Consider the following 16,208-nt stretch of genomic DNA (forward strand, 5'->3'; position numbering starts at 1 on the left):
TTAATGTTGGTTTTGCATGTTTTAATACTGACAATGTTAATAATCCAAACCGATTTATTCGCTTAAGTCTTTACAGAGAGCTTAAGAGGGCATTTGGTTGCGAATCACACAAAGCAAAGAAATATTTTCTGTTTTTGTACAGAAAAGGCTTAAAGTGTGTAAAACTGCGTCATTTGTACCTAGTAGATAAAGTATATTGGAGCCTGTTGTCGCTAATGTTTTGCTATGTACCATAGATCCACTCCTTCTCTTCAACTTCAGCTGTGCTCAGCTTAGATCGATATATTATGAACAATGCATGCTTCTCTTCCTTTCACATAAGGACATACAGGAATTTACAGGTGGATGTCGATCATTTTCATTTAGAATCAAAATAAAACTATACACGACATCAATAATAACAAGAAGAAAACACTGTCTTACGAGCTGCTACAGAAGAACACGTAACCTTGAATGACTTAAATTCCCAAAGCAAATGTGCCAGCACTAATCCACACAATCGAATCAATTTGCTGTTTCGCAGATAATAAGCCTAGATCTTAGCTGAAACACTAGACCTCATCCTGGCCGGCGAGGGGTAATAGCAAACGCCGCTTTAAAGGGCCTCCCAGGACTCCAAATGTCAGCGCTGATTAAAACCTTATGACAACAGCGTGACCGCAAACAGCATCCTCCTCTGCTCACTCGATAGAGGAGGGCTGTAGTGGGTCATTAGAGAGGTGGTCAATGGACCGGTGGGACTGGGACTCAAGTTCAAGCCATCCTCAGAGGCACAGAGAAACCCTAGTGACCCCAGAGTAAAGCTAGATCATTAAATCAAAAAGGATTTGTCCGAGTGGAGAGCGAAAGAAGAACCTCCAACTGCTCACAGGACACCATTTGAAACATTTGGTTTAAGACCAGGAAATATTCACCAGGAGTTTTGTGCAAAAATCACCTAATGTTTCAAGTGAAGTAAAGTAAAATAAAGTAAAGTTAGGAAACGATAAATATGAAGCTGTAAAAACTAAAAAAAGGTTTTAAAATGCCCGTTTACATCTTCCGTAGGAAATAATTTAGGGAAAACTAGGCTTATGAGAGTGTCTCAGAGTTCACCTGGATCCTCTTAGACGCTGGCTGTGATGCTCAGGCTGCAGGGCACGGAGAACACTTTTGTCCTGAAGGCTGTTAGTCACCCCAGATTGAGCTGCACTAAGGCCATTGTTTGAGCTGTTCTATTAATATTGCATTTAACTGCTCAAAGTGCTTAAATTGCCCTTCGGGAAATAAAATAAATAAAGCCACGGCAAATAAAGTGATAGATTGATTGATGGTGTCCGTAACAGAGAAAGGTCTGACTGAAACCAGACTTCATATGGTCGAAACTGGCCTGGTGTATCGAGCCATTTGATGAGTAACGGAATCAAGTTTGATATCTTAGAAGGGATGTGTGGCTACACTGCTTTATATAATGTACCAAGTGCAACAGAAAACCGCTTCAAGATAAAATTATTGCAAAAATAATGTCCCTCAAAAGTTTGCATAAAAAAACTAAACATATTGGTGTATTTGGTTCAGAAAACCATGCTGAGTCTTGCTACGACATCATTATTGCCTTCTTGCTCACGTGTCCTTTATCCTACTGTACACACATCAACCTGATCAGCTCCTCTAGCTCCAAACCAGAGCTTGCTACCTCACCATGTTAAATCACAGCGCTGCGTTGGCCGAATCGATTGTGCACTGCTTACCTGAAGCGTGGCCGTGAGGGAGCAGGGCGCAGAGCAGGAGCAGAGCCGAAGCAGCCAGTCTGTGGGCGGTCTGCGGCGAGTGCGGACCAGTGCAGGAGGACAGGGCTCCCATGGTCCCATCGCACATCTTTCCCTCCAGAGACCAGCGGCTAGTCCTCTACGGCTTTAACCTGTTTAAGAGAGAGAGAGAGAGATAGAGTGGGGATTACTACAGGCAGTCAGCCAGCATTACGTAATCACAGGCAAAACAAACTTGGGGGGAGATACTATATAGAGCCGGCTATAAGGAGAGTGACTGAGGAGGAAACAGCTGGGCAACAGATAAAAGGTACACGGGTTCAATACTGTATTCTGAATACCTGGTGTGACTAACGGTCCTTCAGCTGTTTATGAGAAAGTACATGTTCTCAAACTGCACTTCAACGTTACGTCCAACACAATACAAACACTTTGTTGTATTCAATCAAATCAAAATATTAGGGCAGCACAATTTGGGTGCAACGATTTTGCTAAAAGTTCACATTTTAAAAACACATCCAGGAGCATTGACAAAAAGACTGATATAGGCCTTTGAACTGCCAAACTAATACAAGAATGTTTTGGACAGATCTAAACTACAAGGTTAGCTATTTTTATGAAGAAGAATACAGGATATTCTGATGTTTGTGGAGAAAATTATCGCATTTCACAATTTGCAGCGTGTGCTTGCGACATCCATTCAAATCTCCTTTTTGATTTAATTGCCATCCATCCAAAATTTAAGGAGGTGTAACTAAAGTGAATAAATTGCAATAGTGCATGAACAAATTGGCTGAAGACTCAGACATAGGCCTTGCATGTTTAGTCTGGGAAGATCATGGAATAAAAGTATAGAGTAATACCCAATAAACGTTGCATTATTGAATTTGTGGAATCCATTCTGGAAAAAGGGATGCCCTCGTGGACTGTGCGGTCGGCAAGAATCTCGTAGGTACATTATTTTTTTGGCCCACAGGCTTTATTAGACAGGGCAGATGAATTCGAAATGGGGGATGAGAGAGAAGGGAGGACATGCAGCAAATTGTCAGAGTCGGGATTCTAACCCACGACACTGCGGCCGGCTGCACGTGGAGCCTGGCATACGTGCACTGTGCCTTAACCACTCAACTGTAATTACGCTCTGTACTGGCCATTAGCATCAGTCCATTACATAGGCTAATGCCGATGTCAACAAGAACAAAAATGGCCTGCTAATAAAGAGCTCTTTTGTGCATGTTATATGGAAACGGGTTGCTCACGGAGCGCAGAGGCCGGCAGACCCCTCCTACCCCGGTCCTCGCTCCTGGTCAGTGCAATAAAAAAGGTATGTGCAATACAGTTCCTAAATGTCTTTTGTCACTCTTATTCAAACATGTTATTGTTGAATGTTTGTACTAACACGATACTGTCCACTTTTGTCCGTGCATTAAAAAGGTGGAATGGACTTTTTTTTCAGCAAATTTTTTATCATATTTCCTCGTGGCCTGGATAAAATCATTTGTCCTGCCACGTATCAATCATAAAACGCAGAATAAGACAGGATAGTTTGTGGAGGAAATTAATTATGGTACTGGTAAAAATTGCAATCCCTCTAATTCATGTCCATTCAAATTGGGATTTGATTGATCTTGCAGCCCTAATGTGTAGGTTTTATTCTCGGTCACATCACACTGCCAGGAGGTCTGTCGATGGAAATTAGGCTAAAATGTGGCTTATATTTGTTTACATTTTCATTAATATGCAGTGTACTCTTTAAAAAACAAAACAACAATCGATATTTGTTGCTTGAAAAGAAAGCGTTGTATGGTAGTATGGCTTACTGACAAGAGAATGAGCTGTCAATCAAGACCTGCCTTTCTCTCCAGACACCATGTAATGCCATTTGCCTTCACACCATTGGTCTACTCTGTGTCTTTGGTTCATCATCCATGTTTGTGGTGTTATTTTGAGGTAGTGATTTTTGCTTGAATGGGAAAATGCAGGTGCAGAGCGGCGATGGCGTTTTATCCTTTGAATCTAGTTGGAAAGCAGCGAGCGAACAGCATCATGTCCACGGGAGAAAGCATGCAGGGCCCATTACGGACAGGCAGGGCTGCTGAGCTAATGGCTACGCTAATGGCACAGCACCGGCACTTTAGAGACGATAATGTGATTTTTAGATGTGCTGCGCCTGCCACCGGTCATGCCACAGTCGTAAAGTGAACTGTAATCAAGTCTGTTCAAGCAAAGTAACATGTTTGACCTCCAGGTGGTGAAATGGCTGCTTTTGTGTCCATTTTCTTTATGTTTGTTGTTTTGCATATTTAGATTAAACTCTGGTTTCCATTGTGAGCTGGACAAAGGCGAAGGTCTGTTTGGTGCCGCAGATTGACGCAGAAGTGGATTTGGCAGGACATTTTGGCTCCGGCGCCGCGCCAAAGAACAGGTGGATGAAAATAGCACACCTTTTTCTGCGGAATCTTATGGCAAGACATGCATCCAGCAGCTCGCTTTAAAGCCACTCCATGGACAGAAGTCAAATGTAGGACGAAATCGAAATGGCGTTTTTCTTGAAAGTCCATGGGTGGATGTAACTACCCACATGGGAACAGCAGCATTTATGCAGCTCTGACCTCTTCAGAGAGTGGAGGGCACTGTATTGACTGGCAAAGTGAAAACTCCAGCAAAATTATCTTAATTGCTTTCACATAAAGAATGCATCTGAGAGAAGGGGTTTGTCATTAACCGTCTATCCATGAGAACAGAAGAGCGGCCCAAGATGACAGAAGGACAGTATTTAAAAGAGATACCGACCTAGAGGGAGGCAATGGCTTTTTATATGTAATAAGGAATGCTCCGTGTTTAGATTTGCAGGACCAAGAGGCTCAATTGTGTCCTAAAAAGCACTACAGCTTACAATAGAAGCTGAAGTAAAGCTAAACTTCTAGTATAGCAGACTTTGCAGGTAAATTCTTATATATAGAAAACTTCACCAGCTCTTTAATCGTAAAAAATCTGGTTCAAATAGAATAGATTTTATTCAACGACAGAAGGAACATTCTTATGAGACAATAATATTCCACCTTTCCAACACGCAACGAACATGAAATTCAATGCAAACATCAGAAGTTGCAGTAAACACACAGCTTCCCGGTGCGACAGACTTCCTGCGAGTATGCAGACATGAAGAAGTGAAAAACTCAATTTGGGTTACACCTGTTTCACAATCTATGGTCTATCTTCACGTCACCTAATCTGATTCAACAAAAGAAGCACAAAGAGGCAGGAGCAGTGTTCTGAGCAGGCAACAGCAGGCCTGGATGTGTCGGCTCTGGCATCTCTGTGTAAACTCTCACGTCTGCAGCTCATGGACTGAAGAGGAGGGGAAAAACACTGCCACTGCTGAAACAAAGTGGCTCTGAAGTTGTGTGGGAGCAGAGAAACAGAGAGGGCCTAATGTCGTGAGAAGTCTCGTCATATAGTACAGTATACCTCCTGCAGAATACACACATTTGTATTTGTGATCATGTTTGAAGTGCGGCTTGTGTTAGAACATAAAAAGCTGATTGTTACAAGTACACGTTATAATAATTGGGATTAGGTTTCACACAATAACACATATATGCCATGCACTGAACATAAAGACATGTTTTAGAACGCATAAATAAATACAGCTGCGACTAGTTTATAGTAAATTAAAAGCTTTAAACGTGGCAGTGTATATGACAACACATTCAAGCATAGGGAAAAAATAAATACATAAAAAAAAAAAAAAAAAAAATCAATGCCAGAGAAGATACGAGTTTTTTCATGGTCGATGCCGATGGTTTAGACACCAGAGAACACCAGGGTGTTGTTTTGGAAACATAGGGCGAGGCTGATTTTAGAATTACATTTTTGGAAATTGCAACAAAATCCTCAACCACTCATGGAAAACCTGTAAGAGACGTACAGTGCCTTTATTTCTCTTTCTTTTAGTCCGGTGGTCAGTAAAAGCAACATATTGGACCTAAGCCAGTACGTTTAAGGCTCAGTGTATTGGCAAAGTGTTAAAACTAAACACTAATTTGAGCAAGAATCCACATAAAAAATAAAACAATGTTGGACCTTTCCTGGATATTGTGTTAAAAAATGCATTCTATTGTATTAAAAGATATTTTTATGATCATTGTGGGTTTATGATCATTATGGATAATTTGTTTATTTGACAGGGACAGAACAATTGAACATTGCCACCAAACAGGTAACTGATGTCATATACATGTTAGGTTTTTAAAAAAGGAAAATCTCTATTGACTTGAGGTTTGAATATTTTTCAATCCAATTTCAGGGCCGGAAACACACCGTCTGAAAAACTGTCAATTTATCAACCATTTGTGGCCTATGTGTCCAGATAAGTCACATCCTGACACTTTGTTTAGTTTGGTATTGCATTCTCTCAGTGAAGGCAGCAGCAGCCAGACAAAGCGACTGCCAGCAGGCTGCTGCTGCAGCGCGTTAGCTGCCCTGCTCCTGGAAAGCACAGGGAGCCAAGGAGAGAGGAACAGAGCTCACAGTGTGCCAAAGACATCCACAGCCAGCAGCATATTTCCACCCCTCCAGGCTCGGTACGGCAGCCCGCTGGAGGAGGGAGCACCCAGAGGAGACGCAGAAAAGAGCCTTTGTTAGCCAGTATTATGTCGAGTTACAGCCCGAGACCAGAGCATCCCCGTGTACCGCCGCGAGGAGAAGGGCACGAGCAAGAGGCCGATCATGGGCAAGAGAAGAAGAGCCAAGGATCACATGAAGGAGATCAGACAAGTGAATAATCAAAGTGACACAGAAACCAGAGAGGCAGTGTTGTCCAAAAGATGGGAAGCCGTGGAGACAGAACTACCCCTGTTTTATACAAGTCCGACAGCGAATAAAAATCTCCCAAAATCTGGCCAATGAATTATACAAATGTCACAGTACAATGTTGACAAGCAAGAGCAAAAAGCCTGCGCAACAATGCTAGAGGTATCACAATGACACAGTTTGTGCCATTCAGATTGTGATTTTCCAGACATATTTTTAACACACACATGATCTTTTAAATTAATTATTAAATCTCTTGAGGCTACAAAGAACAAAGAAATATTTTCAAAACAATCGCAGCGCATTATGACAGTGATTGGCACGTAATCAACAAAGTCCACAACTTGATTTCACTTGATATTATAATGCCAGCCATTTCAAACCACTCACAATAAGGCTAAATTTAAAAGAATTAAAATAAGACTATTTTTACCACTCATATTTCACATCTTGACCTTTTAGTGCCAAATTAGGCACGGCAAGTTTATTTGTAGAGCACATTTCATACACAAGGCAATACAAAGTGCTTCACACAACAGGAGCAAAACGCATTAGGTTAAATTCCAGGATAATATAATGAGTAGCTAAAAGATTAAGACTAAGTTGTGAATACATTACAAGACAAAATCTCCAAAGTATTGCCTGTTATAGTCCTCAGTGCCCTTTCACATCAGCTTATGGCCACGCAACGCTGTACGTAAACAACAGGGAGAACATAAGATTTGACCACATCTGCCTCCAAAATTACACCGTCTTAACCCCTCGATTTCCTCCTATTCACGGCTGACATTTGTCTAAACCTGCGATAAGCTCCTTCCCTCGCACTGCGCCGTGTCCTTTTGTGTCGAAGCCAGCTCGGGCCGACCAGATACAATTCACTGGAACTTCACTGGAAAAAAAAACAAAAACAATAAGGAAGTAGACAGGCAAACATGGTAGATTCTTCACTGTTGCACGTCACACAGTGTGTCAGGGTTATACCAGCCACTGTGTATGTGGTATGGCACGAGCGATCCATACATTACAATCATGTCATTTCACACAACGATTTGAGTTTATAAATGTGACTTATGACCTGTGCAGATCGTAAAACCTGATTACAGACCGAAGCATTATTTACTTCTGTGTTTACGTCCATACTTTGGAGTGAATAAAACAGACTAAGGAGGGCAAACATAGTCTCCTCTATTAGTAGAAGACATTGATTTCTTAATATTTCTTTATAAACTCCAACTTCTGAATGCCATCACAGCGAGAATCTCAAACGGCAGAGTCACACGCGTCGACACGTGCAACTGTACCGAGAGCTATTTAAACAAAGAGTGTGGTGGGCTGTCTCTTGCCTTCACACATGCAAACAAAGACCAAGCCAGACCAACAGAAGCTCTGCAACAACTTGCCTCAACAACAACAACTAAAAAGTCAAAAATGACACGTTCTTATCGCGGTTGTGAACGTGCGAAACGTCCAAACGCGTAGAATAAAACCCTGCGTTAAAACGTTAACAATACTTACCGAAATGCAGCAACACAAACATTACGCGTGATCCGTCCCAACAACACCGCCGTACAAGGTCAGTACGTGTGCGCATATTGTCTGTGTGACGGGGTTTGACGTGTAACTGTACGTGTATTAAAGACAATACGCGTGCGAGACGTTATACGACGTTTATTACAAAGGAAGGAGACGCTGCTCAGAGCTTCGCCGCGGTATCCACCAGATCCACGGCTATTTCTACGTCTTTCACCGGTTACAGCTCTTGTAAACATCTGCGCGGACACTGTACGCCGCTGACACGTGTAATCGTGCTTACGCGTGTGAATAAACGCGTTCGGGAGAAGAGAGGAGACGTTTGCGGTAGTGGCCATTGCTTTGCCGCTGTGGTGGTGCTTAGCTTGCGGAAAAAAAACACACACTCACCGACGGAAGGTTAACAGCAATGAGCCCTCCTCTTGCCCGGTTCACTTTCGAGGCATTAATGTTGTTGTACAAGGTCCCACAGGAGCGAAACGTCAGCGGGTGGACGGTGTTTGTTTTGTGGCGTTTTGTGTCCGAGGAGGAGCTCCGCGGTGCTCGGTCCTCTCGGTTTGACGGCGGTTCTTTATTTGAGCACAGCGGATACCAGCGCTCACGAGCGGCAGGCTATGTGCGCATGCGCCGGGGCGAGCTCCTGCCCTGCGTCGTCTCTATGGTGACGACGTAAAGAGGGCGGATACAAAATGGCCATGCTCATTTTTAAAGGGAAAGTCAAATATGGCAAATAAAAAGCCTCCTGGTATTTGGAAGTTATTTAGAAGTAGTTGCATTAAGTTGAGTAGATTCACAGATATGTGTTCGACAATAGATATACACGTTTATCCATGACATATTGGCCATCAATCAGTGTTGCATTATCCTTTTCAACGTCATCTTATTGCAATGAAGGCATACTGTTTTTACTGTATGTAGCCTATGGATTTTTCTACAATTTTGATTAAGATATATTAGTCCAATATATGTAATATAATATATATAATATATATATATATATATATATATATATATATATATTATATATATATATATATATATAAATAAATTGTCCAAATTCTTTATGACAAAACATTTACAACAAACAAACTGTTAAAGGAACATTTAAAGACAGAGTTTTCATAAGTAGAAATGGCTTTTTGGTTTAAACGTTTGGAAATGGTGAGCAAATATGATTCAATTTGTTTAATAAGGACAGGAGGGGAAAAGGGATACTGACTATAGTCCACATTTGTGACATGAAAACCAAAATGATATGTTCAAATTTTAATCTAAAATTCGATTCAATGTGAAGTGTTATAAATTGTAAACAGTCTTTCCAAAAGGTTTTTATATTACGCATAATAAATTATATATATTATCTGCTGGTTTTACATTTTTTTGTTTGTGCTACAGCCTTGTAAACCACACATTTTCAACCACGAAGAAGCTGCACTATTGCAAATATGCATGACATTATGAAAACGTGCCTACAGTGTTTATGAGTCAAGACAATATCAGACGTATTATACAGGTTTGCTTACCAAAATATAATCCAGATGTAACATTAATGTATGTATCATTTCATAAGGTGGACTTTATCCTCACATTCATATTGTGAGCTAAAATAGTGCTTTGCGATAGGCCTGCTGTTTCTGCACAGTAGACCTGCATAATCAAATGCCTGTAAATATTCTAATTGATTCATTTTAATTAATTAGTAACTGAATACTTGAACCCAGAGGACAGCATTTTAATTGGCTAAAATATTCAATTATTTTATTCTGCCTGAATACTTTTGTCCGATTCTTTGATTGCTAATGAGGGGCCTTCATCCTTAAATCTTTGGTCCCCTATGGTCTTATCCACACAGTTTAATTCTTTTCCAGACAGATAGTGTAGGGCCTGCAGAGTGTTTAAATAGGCCTTGATCTAGCAGTTTGTGCTATCTTTCTGCCACATCGTATCATTTACGTAAACTGTTGTAGCTATGAATGTAAATCCATCACATAAAATAAATGAATACATAACAATAAGTTATCCACGTTATACATAAAAGAAAGCGTTTTCACAAAGTCTCAGTTTGAACACTTGATAAACAGTGACATCTAGTGGTACAAGAATGCTTCCGCAACCGTCACAAATCACACACCACTTGTCACGATTTTCCTTTTATCATTTTTTGCTTTGTGTACTTCATGTTGTGTTTCATTTTGCAATAGATTTATATGACTGCAGAACGTGCTATGAAATAGATTAGGTGCCACAATCTGGAAGCCCACTGGAGCTCCAGGGGCCCGCATAATTCTCCACTAGATGGCCCTCAACACAAGTTACAACAGGAGTTTAAAATACGAGAAGAAGATGCAACAAAACTCAAACACAGAGAACTCTTGATTTGGATTCGATTTTCGATTATATTTAACATGTCATGCTGCAATTACACTATTATTCTTTGTGAGCTGCTGTAAAGTTAAATAAACACTGTGTCTGTTGTTTCGCCACTTATTGCGTCAAAGCTCCAAAGGTTAGTATTGTATTCACCTCATTTAATTCATGTCAGTGTTGTTTCTCTGTCACGTTACACGGTTATTGTATTGATGTTTGCTTTGTATCTTTTATTCATTTTGCAGAGCTCCACATTGTTTGCCCTTTCACCCAGTTTCAGGGGTTTGTTACTGAAAAACAACCCGAAGAGCCGTTTCTGCACACAAGGTGAAAGTACACGTGTGGAAGTGATCAATAGTTTTACCTGCATAGTTTAGCAAGTATGCAATGAAGGGTGGCTTTGCTGTCCAGTATTTTTGTTTCTATGAAGTTTGTTAATATGTGATTGCAAGTTTCTTATTATGGTGCATTCCTGTGACATCACAACATTGTAGTCAGTCCATAGTTTTTTAACTGTCAATATGCAGATGTTTGACCTGGTTTATGGTTGATATTTATGGAAGAACCAGGTATATTCATTTGAAACAGGGCATAGACGGGCACAAACATCTTCCTCAGCATAAATGGACATGTAAATGATTTATTTTAACATCCAGGCATTATATTAAGTCCTGAAGACATTACTGAATTGAAAGAGTATTATCATGACAAGTTTGTGGACACAATCTCTATTCTATAATTCTGTGATGCAACATTTGTGGCCTATTGGTTTGGATATTTCTTTCAGAAAACGTTCTGCTCCCACATTCGCTTGCCCTTGAAAAAATCGGAAAATTAAACATCATCAAATGTGTACACAACCTATTGTTTTGTATTTTTAACAAGGATAGTTTTGAAATGGGTCCAGATATAGCCTTATAGTTCAAAATCTGGCCTGAATGTAAGAAACAACAATACTATTCTAATTAAAAAGGCAAGACGAACATTCTTAATCTATTACAATTAGCATTTCATTATCATAGAACACAATTCATGTCTTTTCATTGCAGATCAAGACCACAGCGATCCAACATTTGAGGCGCTAAACTCGGGTGCTAATGGCGTCGTCCCAGGTGCGGGTGAGACTCCTGCCCGGCGTCCGCTGCTTTTTTGACAAACTGGTCCAGGTGAAAGTGGAGGGCCTTTCTCCACACAAACTAGTCGTACTCCGCTCCAAAGTGGTGGATGACCGGGGGATTGTTTTTAAAGCTACAGCCCAGTACAGGGCAGACGATCTGGGGCACGTGGATGTGTCTCGAGCTGCCTCCTTGGGTGGAAGTTACACCGGGGTGGAGCCTATGGGCCTGTTTTGGTCCATGTTGCCGGAGAGGCCTCACAATAAACTGATGAAGAAGACGGCTTTGAGTCCGATGCAGGTGGAGATTTCCGCTCTGAGTGGTGAGAATGGTGAAGTGCTGGCATCTGAGATCAACCACAGGGAGTTTATGTCTGAGGGAATGAAGAGGATCCCAGTGAAGGAGGGCCGGCTGAGGGGAGTGCTTTTTGTACCACCAGGTAGGTATTATATTTACTATCTACACAACTAGGGATGTCAAGATTATTTGATCCATCGATAATCGTGATTATCCAGGTCACAATATAATTGTAAGAACCCAAAAAATAATAATGGTGACCATTTTACTGAGTGTTTTTTAAACTTCCTATAAGTGATCTGTTCTTTTCCTCTGTATCTACCTCTGTATCTACCTGTGTTGCATCAATGAAATCTCCCCATGTGGGACAATAAAGGAATATCTTATCTTATCTTATCTTATTTTAGAAACAAAACTAAACATTTCTAGTTCAATCTATAATGCAAATAACTTTTTCCATCCATTCATCCATTTTCTACCGCTTGTTCCCTTTCGGGGTCGCGGGTGACTGGAGCCTATCCCAGTGACTTCGGGCCTTAGGCGGGGTACACCCTGGACAGTGGCCAACTCGTCGCAGGGCACACACAACTTTCTTTATATTGCGTTTTTTGTAAAATGTAACTTTATTTTGTCTTTCAGAAAGTTCCATTTCATAATGCTGGTCACAAAGTAACCTGTTGCACAACGAGAATGCAAGTAAATGAAAGATTTTGCTGTTGCTTAGTAACAGCCTCAATAATTATGAATAATCGTTAAATTGTGATGTTTTTTCTCACAATAATCGCAACGCTAAAATGTGATATGACATCAACATTATACAGTCAGTTTACAGTCAAAGTATTACCTGGGGCCTAAATGCAGCCCGTGGGCCATTTTTCGTTGGCCCACGAGCTTAATTGGCACACATTACCAATACGTTGTCCATTTTACTGTAAATTTGACAATTCTCTGCCTTCATAACGTTAAATCAAACATTTTAACATTAAACATTAAACCGTATTTTTAAGGTTTCAAGCCTAAATAAAGATGTGGTCTCAGTCAAAGCTGTTCAAGGCACCAAATCTTAATTTTTCACAGTATGGACCACCACCAGTCCATGGCCCTCATCTATGTGTCATAATACAGCCCCTGATGAATGCAAAAACCTGGACCTTCCTGTCCTATAGTTGTTGTTGTTGTTGACCATAATGTACTTTTTATTGGCTCGAGCCATTCCATGGAATCGAACGAGTCTTTGTTCTTGCCATGTTTCTTATTATTCTTCTTGCATGGTCATTTTGCTACAACTCGGGCATTTTTGACCCCCTGAACATTGATGAAAGTCACACATGGGGACATTGTGTATTTTCACAATTGGCCAGCAGAGGCGCAGTGAATGGCTTCACTTCCTCTTCCTCTTTTATTTTGATGGAACATTTCCTCTCGTGCCGTGGTCTTAGCAAAGAATAAAGTCTAAGAGAATGCAGTATCGGGGCAATCGCAATCAAAAGACGGTCGGTGGGAAGGCGGTTGCCACCCGCGCGACCGCGGCTTTAATAATAATTATGTATTATTATAACTTTGTGAAGAGAAAATATAAGCTAAAAACAAAATATGAATTCTACACAGAAATAAGATAATAATAATAATAGGCCATTTGTACTTACTCACTTTATTTACAAATATTTCCCCCCCATTTCTGCAGGACAAGGCCCATTTCCAGGTATACTGGACTTGTACACTTTAGGGGGAGGCCTGACTGAACCTAGAGCCAGTCTTTTGGCCGGTAAAGGGTTTGTTGTACTGGCACTGGCTTATAAAAGCTACCAGGATTTACCCAAAAATCCTGAGTACCTGGAACTGGAGTACTTTGAAGAAGCTGTTGAGTATCTGCGGAGTCTGCCTGAGGTTAGTAAGAAAAAGTACTGTGTTTAAATGATTTTCAGCTTCTGTAAGAAATGACCAGTAATATCCACAGATTCACTAATATTACACATTTGCATTTCCGGTTTAAGTAAGAATTCCATTCAGTAATCATTTCTATGGAGATTTAGAGAAAACTATGGGTGGCTTGAAAATTACTTTGACGTCTATATGTTTATAACGACTTGGCAGCGCCCGTGGCAACTCCCTCAGGTGAATTAGAGTAAAATATGACTCATGCACTGTGTAACTGTTTGAACGTGACATCTGATTCATGGGCTTCACCCACAAATATGAGTTATATAATAATAATAATATGTTTGTATTTGATTTGAAAGTTAAGGGTGTTTGGAGTCAGCCAAAACATTAAGTTAGTGCTCAGTCTGTGCCAAGGTATGGAATAGTCATCTGTAAACTGACTGTAAACAGATCCTTGGATTGGTAAATCTGGCTGGTAAGATCATGGGTGTGTCCACTCTGCCTGCCCCACATCTTCAACAGAAGAGTCTCAGCTCAGATCGTTGGAGATCCCACTCGTGCGCTTCACTCTCAGTATGAGCTCATATCCCTTAATATAAAAGCAACAAGAACTGAAACTTGTTTGTACCTCAGTCTATTCAATTATGCAATAACCTGTGTAACTTGTACATTGTTCTTGTAGTTTATATGTGTTAGTTATTTTATGTTATGTCTGTATGTAACTGCTTCTGACACAATATTATTGTCTTCACTGGGAGACAATAAATAGAAACCTAACCTAAATCATAGTGGGAGGGATAGCCAAGAAATGTCCACGTTTAAGTGTGTGTAAATGTAGTAAATACCGTGTGTAGACTAAACTGGATGGATGTAACAAAGTCTCATGTACGTAGCTGGAAGATGCTGTTGTTTAAATTAATATCGGCTCTTTGTTCCTAGCTATTCATTTTCATTCATTCATTCTCTTTCTACCGCTTGTTCCCGTTAAGAGGTTGCGGGTGACTGGAGCCTATCCCAGTGACTTTGGGCCTTTGGGCACACCCTGAACAGGGGCCAGCTCGTTGCAGGGTTAAGTGTTCCTAGCTATTAAAGCTCAATTACCGGATTCCTCCAGTGTTCGAATCTTGACAGAGGAAGGTGTCATTCACGTTTTATTATACGATTACTACAAATTAGTATTTCACTCTGCTACAAACAATAAAAGTGTGATGGTGCTAGCCCCTTATTCTTGTCATCCGCACAGGTTGAAGGCCCTGGCGTCGGCGTCATTTCCATCTCCCACAGCGGCGGTGTAGCCATGTCCATATCCTCCTTCCTCAGTCACATCTCTGCGACAGTCTGCATCAATGGTTGCAACGCAAACACAGTCATCCCCTTGCGTTACAAAGACAAATGCATCCCTCCCATTCCCCACATCATGGAGAATATCCGCTTTACAAAGTCGGGCCTTTTGGTCGTGCGTGACGTCCTGCCAGATCCCGAGCAACACAGACCTTCACTCATCCCTATTGAACGTGCCACTTGTCAGTTTCTGTTTGTTGCCTCCAAAGACGATTACAACTGGACTAGTGCCTTTTTTGCCAAACAAGCGGCGTCCATTTTGAAAAGACATGGCAAAGATTCATATGCGTTGTCGTTGTATCCCAAAGCGGGGCATTTCCTGGAGGTACCGTACATGCCCAACTGCCCGTCGGGCGTGCACGCAGCAGTGGGGAAGGTGGTGTTTTTTGGAGGGGAGCCAAAAGCGCACTCGGAGGCCCAGCTGGATCTGTGGGAGCGGGTCCAATGCTTCTTCAAAACCCACTTATAATAAGAGCACTCAGCCTGAATCAGGGCATCAATGAGCTCTTTCTGTTGAGGCGTGATGCTCCTCAGAAATTGTTGCGGGATACATTTATAGTCTGATGAAGAGTGTTAGTGAAGAGGTATTAAATATACTGCAGTAATCATTCACACAAGTGTACATTAAGTGGGTTTTCACATTTGTACTTCCTTTTGAGAGCAAGTCGAAATATAGCCGCAAGCGGCAATGATCAGCCCTCGCCACGCCGCCGCCACACCGCCGCCACGCCGCAAGAGGAGGGGGCGCTAACGCGCCCCAATTGTCCTTTTATTACGCCTACTGCTGAATCTGTGACGCTGTCACATCTTCTCCCCTTTGTTTTACCATCAAAAAGCTATTTTATTTTGAATTCTTGGCAAAATGTGCGGCTTTGCCGCACAGACACCGTGACTCTTTGAATGAAAATGTGGATAACTTTTGATGGTCCTGAAGATGAGTCTCACCACATTTCAGGTTAATAGGGCTGACGCCCTGAGGGGGAGGAGTTTGTGAAAGTCTAAAGTGTAAACATGTTCTGGCGATTTCCCCATTGGAATAACATGAAAGGTTTGGGTCATCGTTACGGCAACGCCATAACAATTATGACATGGGTCTCATTGACTTTTTTGATGG

The 16,208-nt window shown here is 41.2% G+C and overlaps 2 protein-coding genes across 2 annotated transcripts in view; one reads left to right on the plus strand and one right to left on the minus strand.

Moving 5' to 3' along the window:
* susd6 (sushi domain containing 6) overlaps positions 1 to 8,711 on the minus strand; it is a 31,295-nt gene extending 22,584 nt beyond the window's left edge. Inside the window, exons 1-2 of the mRNA XM_072445664.1 lie at positions 8,484 to 8,711; positions 1,731 to 1,900 (exon numbers count right to left, since the gene is read on the minus strand). Of these exons, the coding sequence (XP_072301765.1) occupies positions 1,731 to 1,857 (127 nt within the window). The 5' untranslated portion in view covers positions 1,858 to 1,900; positions 8,484 to 8,711. The remainder of the gene's footprint in view (positions 1 to 1,730; positions 1,901 to 8,483) is intronic.
* A 2,801-nt stretch (positions 8,712 to 11,512) lies between these two features.
* Positions 11,513 to 15,741, plus strand: acot20 (acyl-CoA thioesterase 20). Its single transcript, XM_072445675.1, has 3 exons — positions 11,513 to 12,014; positions 13,557 to 13,759; positions 14,997 to 15,741. Exons 1-3 carry the CDS (start codon positions 11,558 to 11,560, stop codon positions 15,561 to 15,563), a joined length of 1,227 nt encoding a protein of 408 aa, XP_072301776.1. The 5' UTR covers positions 11,513 to 11,557; the 3' UTR covers positions 15,564 to 15,741.
* Positions 15,742 to 16,208: the final 467 nt, after the last annotated feature.

Source organism: Eucyclogobius newberryi, unplaced genomic scaffold, assembly GCF_026437365.1.
Source record: "Eucyclogobius newberryi isolate DKJ021-1_F unplaced genomic scaffold, fEucNew1.0.hap1 SCAF_1, whole genome shotgun sequence".
Lineage (NCBI taxonomy): Eukaryota > Metazoa > Chordata > Actinopteri > Gobiiformes > Gobiidae > Eucyclogobius > Eucyclogobius newberryi.